Genomic DNA, 7,221 nt, shown 5'->3' on the forward strand with positions numbered 1-7,221 from the left:
TATTCTTCCTTTGATATCTTGTAATTCGGTCTGTTATTTCTAAAAATAATAATAATAAAGTCTTTTTCTTTTCTGAGTCCAATCAACTTTCATTTCATTTCCGACTGGTTTGTGTTGGTCCATTTCTAACCTTACTTCTTGGATTTATGATTCAAGGTGTATTTCATACGTTCATGTTTCATGTTTGAAGATACTTAATTCAGTTTAGAGTATCATGTTACAATTTTCTTCTCTTTCATGGCTGATGTTCAGAGAGAAATTTCCATCAACTGAAATGTTTTGATTGTGCATTCTGTTTTGATCTTACAGTCCTTTCACAGAGATGAAGCTTGATTACATTTCTGCATTTCATGGACAAGGTGACAACATGAGCTGGTTTACAAGAACTTCAGTTCAGGAGCACCCTCTTCTGTCTGAGTCATGAAGTACAGTTTCTTTAAAGTCTGGCTTTTGTTGGGGGGCAGTTGAGGAAGAGTTATATTTTCTTCAATTTTTTTTAATAGATCTTTATTGGAGTATAATTGCTTCACAATACTGTGTTAGTTTCTTTTATCTGGTATTCTAGATTTCCCCACCTTGCTTCTTTTTGCCTCCACCAACAAGACTCCAAAGGGTGCCTCTTCCTTACTTTTAACCTTGTTCATCTCTAGAAGCATTGCTTTTCCACAACTGCTACCTGTGTACTTTCAAGTTCCTTCCTCCTTACTCAGTGCTCTTATCTACCTGGAATCTCTTTCAATATTTTCACCCTTAGGATAGACAGACTTTCATTTTCTAAGGGTGATTTTCTTTCTTCTTTTCTTTTCTTTTTTTTGGGGGCCACACCATGCGGCTTGATGGATCTTAGTTCCCTGACCAGAGATTGAACCTAGGCCCCCAGAAGTGGAAGCAAGGGGTCCTAACCACTGGACCGCCAAGGAATTCTAAGGGTGATTTTCACACAATCCCTTCCTGTCTCTTCCACAAGGTTTTTCCAGAACTCCCTAACTGTCCACAGAGGCTCTCAGTAGGAACAGTGAGACAGTGCCACTAAAAACTGACGTTGCTTTTCCACTTATAATAATTGAAGTTCGGACTGCCCTCTGTCTTCTAGTTCTGCTGAAGATGAGGGATTTATGGTGTATAATTTGCTTTTTATTGGTCTGTACAGATTTTTGGCAGATGTAGAAGGAACTGAGATTTAGGCATCACAATTAATTACTTCAGCTACTTGTTTGTTTATCATTCCTAGTCAGATATTTTTTCCCTATGTGTGAAGTTAGATTTCTGGCTTTACTGTTTAATCCTGTAGTGGATACTATAGTGGATACATTGTGCTCCACCCGTATCACCTCTTGGAGCTGAGGCATCTATTTCCTCAGTTGCTGGGCATGATGACTGTTGTCTTCTCGAAGCCGTGCTTCCCACTAAGAGTGACCCTTGTCCAGGGGGAACTGCCTTACCCAAGGCTACATACCCCCTCTGTGATGAAGCCAGCAGTCAAGGCTGGCTAATGTGAGGATATAAAGCTCAGGCCCTTTGCCTTAATTTGTGACCACTTTGAAGGGCCAACTCAGCTCCAGAGCTCCCTGTAGGAGCAGCAATGACGTCAACTGTAACCTCACTGTGGCTCAGCTTCTCTGTCTGCCCAGTCCTACCTTCCCCACTTCCTTACAGCTGTATACCTTAAATGCACTCTTCAGTATACATTCTGCAAACAATTCTATACCACACGGTATTTTCAGAGCATCCAACTTAAAGACAATCACCATCTGAAAAAAATTTTATTGAGTTATGAGATGGGCACTGTTATAAGTGCTTTGAATATGTTGTACACATTCACTTAATTCTCACATGGAGACTGTCAGGAAGATACTGCTATTTTCAACGTCATACCTCAGATAAGAAAAGAAACTCTTGGAGAAGATAAGTACCTTGCCTAAGTTAATAAACGGTCAAGGCAGGATTTGAACATAGGCACTCTGACTCAGAAGCGCATGCTCTCTGGCCCACTTTACCGTATTGCCTCTTGTGCTAGCCTTGCACTCTCTGCTTCTCTGGTGTGACCCTGAGTGTGCCCATTCTCTGCACTTTTTATGCCATGCTATGAAGTGTAGCCAGCACATGACACACACCAGGATGATCACAAATAATAAGATGTTTTTATTTTTTAACACATAATACTTCACTAGTGGATTGACCGTAACATGAGCTGCTGAAGGTGGAATTCATTGATCTTATGAAGTTGTCTTTTAAAGCTTTTCATTAAAAACAGAGAAGAATGTTTGTACATCCAGCCTCTGGTCACTCAGTCCTATCACAGGATGACAATCCATTTGCACACATATATTAGTAGGTACATGTTAACAACCACTTCTCTGTAGATTTGTTTTCTATCTCACCTCAAAGGAATACCAAAAAGATTATAACTTTTCTCCAAAGTTCTTACCTCCATCTTGAAATTTGCTTAATCTTTCAAAATACGATGACATGGGGGCCTGAACGATATCGAGGATAGCCAGAAGTGTTCTTGTTAGCCTTAATAATTCACTGAAACTATAAAATCCAAAGTATATAAGATTCCGAGCCAAGTGGACCACCTTAATTTTAAAAAGGCAGGGAGAAGGTGAAAAATAAAAGAAAAACATTAGGAACGGAAATTAGCATTGACTTTTTATTGTCTAAGCTAGTGCAGGTATTTCTAAACTTTCTAACTCTTTAATACCTAGGAATTGAAATACCTGCGAAAGCAAGCACTGAACTCCAATTTAGTCAAGTTTAGAATTAAATCCAAATAAGACCAGTTCATCAAACCCATCAAAGGCCCATGTGACAAGAAGATGAGGTATCTTGTCAACAGCCAGCAAGGAAGGGACAAGACAAGATTTTAGTTGTATCAGGGTAGTTAAAAGAGGTTTACATTAGAATGATTTACCTCTTATTTAAACATTAACTTACGACAGTAGGAAACCACTTAATAAATAGTTACGTTAATGAATTACTTTAATGAATGAATATTATCCAAGAAATTTCTCTAGAAATATATGTTCCTTATGCCACTGTGTGGTCTCCTGGATACTATAGGACATACTAGGTGTGAGAGCCAGCTTCCAAGATGGCGCCCAATGTAGGGTCTCCTTCCACATTGCCCCAGGGGTAGTCAGTGTCTCCAACAGCATACAGCAGAAGTGATGACACGACAGTTCTAAGATTAGGTTATAGGAGATTGCAACTTCCATCTTGGGCTCTCTCTTTCTCTCTCTCTAATGGTTGCTCTGGGGGAAGCCAGGTGCCATACTGTAAGGACACTGAGGCAGTCTATGGAAAGGCCCACACGGCAAGAAGATGAGGTGTCTAGACAATAGCCAGCAAGGAAGTATAGCTGCCAGCAACCACACAAGTGATCTTAGAAGCGGATCATCTAACCCCAGATGACTGCAACCCCAATCAACAGCTTCTGAGACCCTGACCTCCTGAGAGACCCTGACCTAGAACCATCCAACTAATAAGCCCTCTCAGATTCCTGACCCACAGAAACTGCAACCCCAATCAATAGCTTGGGAGATCCTGACCTCATGAGAGACCCTGACCTAGAACTACCCAACTAATAAGCCCTCCCAAACTCCTGATCCACAGAAACTGTGAGATAATACATGCTTGTTGCTTTGGGCTTCTAAGTTTGGGGGTAATCTGTTACAAACCAGTAGGCACCTAATACCCCAGATATCATGTAATGGCATCTTTTCTATAGTTTTTTCCCTATATCCCCAAAGTGATATTATAACTGGGGGTATTTCAATTCAGTTTAATAAGCCTAAAAACATTACCTTCATGGAGATGAAAAAAATGTATCCAAACAGTTTATAAATAAGCAAAGCTGTCTTTGTTCATTAAATGCAATAAAACTTACACAATAAATGAAACTTAAAAAAGCAGAGTATCTAACAGATAATTATACATAAAATATTTAGGGGCTTCCCTGGTGGCGCAGTGGTTGAAAGTCCGCCTGCCGATGCAGGGGACATGGGTTTGTGCCCCGGTCCGGGAAGATCCCACATGCCATGGAGCGGCTAGGCCCGTAAGCCATGGCCACTGAGCCTGTGCGTCCGGAGCCGGTGCTCCGCAACGAGAGAGACCACACAGTGAGAGGCCCACATACCGCAGAAAAAAAAAAAAAAAAATTAGTATTCTATATCAGGTATAATTAGAGCAACAAACCTATCTTTTAATCAGTGGCAGAGGGAATCATATGTTCATGAATTTAACTACCTAATTACTAAAACATCCTAAATATTAGAGGGAAAAAAATCTTTGATGTTCAATGTATCTAATTTTAGACCGCGTAAATTGAATAACCTCACGGATTAATTGTTTTAAAAAATTACCTCAAATGTCAGTTTGTTTTTTTCTTTATCTCCAAAAGGAAAAGGCTGATTTACAACCTCTTTCAAGTATTCTTCAACAAATTCCATTGTCAGTGCAAATTTCCTCTTCATATCATTTCTGGAAGAGTCAGTTATAGAATCATATCTGGGAAGACAGAAAGAATTTAAAGGAAGTTAAATTGATTGTAATCATTTAAATAGGAAAAAATATATATTTTAACCTCTTGACTTCTAAACTTGGGTAAAATAATTAACCTTTCTAAACTTTGTACCCTCATCTGTAAAATGGGGCTATTTTGAAACGAGTTAATACATGTAAAGCATTTAAATCAGAGTCTACCATTTTTACTCCTTTTATTAATTGTTCCTCCTTGTTTTACATGATTTCTGTTTATCGGTTTTGAGAATAACTCTTCTATTATCAAGAGTTGTCATTTTACTTTCCAAAAAGAGTATCTTGTTTGCATTTGGAAGATTAACAATCCAAGTCTGAATAAAGAAATGCCTTTCGTTATATTTCATTTCAAAACTGAAGACATTTGGGGGAGGGATGGATTGGGAATTTGGGATTAGTAGATGCAAACTATTATGTATAGAATGGATCAACAACTAGGTCCTACTGTATAGCACAAGGAACCACACTCAATATTCTGTGATAAATTGTAATGGAAAAGAAGATGAAAAAGAATGTATAGGTATGTATAACCAAATCACTTTGCTGTATAGTACAAATTAACACAACACTGTAAATCAACTATATTTCAATAAAAATTCTTTAAAAGTTGCAGACATAATCAAAATCATTGAGTTCATCTGCTGAATTTAAAGTCTTCAAGAAATTTTTCCAGAGCAGAAGCAAGAAGAACTGCAATCCTGCAGCCTGTGGAACAAAAACCACATTCACAGAAAGGCAGACAAGATGAAAAGGCAGAGGGCAATGTACCAGAAGAAGGAACAAGATAAAACCCCAGAAAAACAACTAAATGAAGTGGAGTTAGACAAGCTTCCAGAAAAAGAATTCAGAATAATGATGGTGACGATGATCCAGGACCTCGGAAAAAGAATGGAGGCAAAGATCCAGAAGATGCAAGAAATGTGTAACAAAGATCTAGAAGAACAAACAAACAGAGAAGAACAATACAATAACTGAAATGAAAAATATACTAGAAGGAATCAATAGCAGAATAACTGAGGCAGAAGAACAGAAGAGTGACCTGGAAGACAGAATGGTGGAATTCACTGCTGCAGAACAGAATAAAGAAAAAAAAATAAAAAGAAATGAAGACAGCCTAAGAGACCTCTGGGACAACATTAAACACAACAAAATTCACATTATAGGGGTCCCAGAAGGAGAAGAGAGAGAGAAAGGACCCGAGAAAATATTTGAAGAGATTATAGTCTAAAACATCCCTAATATGGGAAAGGAAATAGCCATCCAAGTCCAGGAAGCACAGCGAGTCCCATACAGGATAAACCCAAGGAGAAACACGCTGAGACACATATTAATCAAACTGACAAAAATTAAAGACAAAGAAAAATTATTGAAAGCAGCAAGGGAAAAATGACAAATAACATACAAGGGAACTCCCATAAGGTTAACAGCTGATTTCTCAGCAGAAACTCCACTAGCCAGAAGGGAGGGGTATGATATACTTAAAGTGATGAAAGGGAGGAACCTACAGCCAATATTACTCTACCCAGCAAGAATCTCATTCAGATTCGATGGAGAAATCAAAAGCTTTACAGACAAGCAAAAGCTAAGAGAATACAGCACCACCACACCAGCTCTACAACAAATGCTAAAGTAACTTCTCTAAGTGGCAAACACAAGAGAAGAAAAGGACCTACAAAAACAAACCCAAAACAATTAAGAAAACGGTCATAGGAACATACATGTCGATACTTACCTTAAACATGAATGGATTAAATGATCCAACCAAAAGACACAGGCTTGCTGAATGATACAAAAACAAGACTCATATATATGCTGCCTAAAAGACACCCATTTCTGACCTAGGGACACATACAGATTGAAAGTGAGGGGAGGGAAAAAGATATTCCATGCAAATGGAAATCAAAAGAAAGCTGGAGTAGCATTACTCATAACAGATAAAAGAGACTTTAAAATAAAGAATGCTACAAGAGACAAGGAAGGACACTACATAATGATCAAGGGATCAATCCAAGAAGAAGATATAACAATTATAAATATATATGCACCCAACATAGGAGCACCCCAATACATAAGGCAACTGCTACAGCTGTAAAAGAGAAAATTGACAGTAACACAATAGTAGTGGGGGACTTTAACACCTCACTTACACCAATGGATAGAACATCCAAATAGAAAATAAATAAGGAAACAGAAGCTTTAAATGACACAACAGACCATATAGATTTAACTGATATTTATAGGACATCCCATTCAAAAACAGCAGACTACACTTTCTTCTCAAGTGCGCACGGAACATTCTCCAGAATAGATTGCATCTTGGGTCACAGATCAAGCCTCAGTAACTTTAAGAAATGGAAATCATATCAAGCATCTTTTCTGACCACAACACTATGACATTAGAAATCAGTTACAGGGAAAAAAACGTAAAAAACACAAAAACATGGAGGCTAGCCAATACATTACTAAATAAACAAGAGATCACTGAAGAAATTAAAGAGGAGATCACAAAATACCTAGAGACAAATGACAAAGAAAACACAACAATCCAAAACCTATGGGATGCAGCAAAAGCTGTTCTAAGAGGGAAGTTTATAGCTATACAAGCCTACCTCAATAAACAAGAAAAATCTCAAATAAACAATCTAAACTTACACCTAAAGGAACTAGAGAAAGAAGAACAAA

General features: G+C 38.1%; 1 protein-coding gene across 6 annotated transcripts in view; it reads right to left on the reverse strand.

Annotated features, from left to right (window-relative positions):
- The window catches only part of ITPR2 (inositol 1,4,5-trisphosphate receptor type 2), a 537,217-nt gene that overhangs the window by 346,336 nt on the left and 183,660 nt on the right, over positions 1 to 7,221 (reverse strand). For all 6 annotated transcript variants that reach the window (XM_024129066.3, XM_028491109.2, XM_028491111.2 and 3 more), the window contains 2 exons: positions 4,365 to 4,509; positions 2,429 to 2,579 (listed from right to left, as the gene is read on the reverse strand). In XM_024129066.3, the coding sequence (XP_023984834.1) occupies positions 2,429 to 2,579; positions 4,365 to 4,509 (296 nt within the window). The remainder of the gene's footprint in view (positions 1 to 2,428; positions 2,580 to 4,364; positions 4,510 to 7,221) is intronic.

This window comes from Physeter macrocephalus, chromosome 6 (genome assembly GCF_002837175.3).
Source record: "Physeter macrocephalus isolate SW-GA chromosome 6, ASM283717v5, whole genome shotgun sequence".
In the NCBI taxonomy this organism is placed as follows: Eukaryota; Metazoa; Chordata; class Mammalia; order Artiodactyla; family Physeteridae; genus Physeter; species Physeter macrocephalus.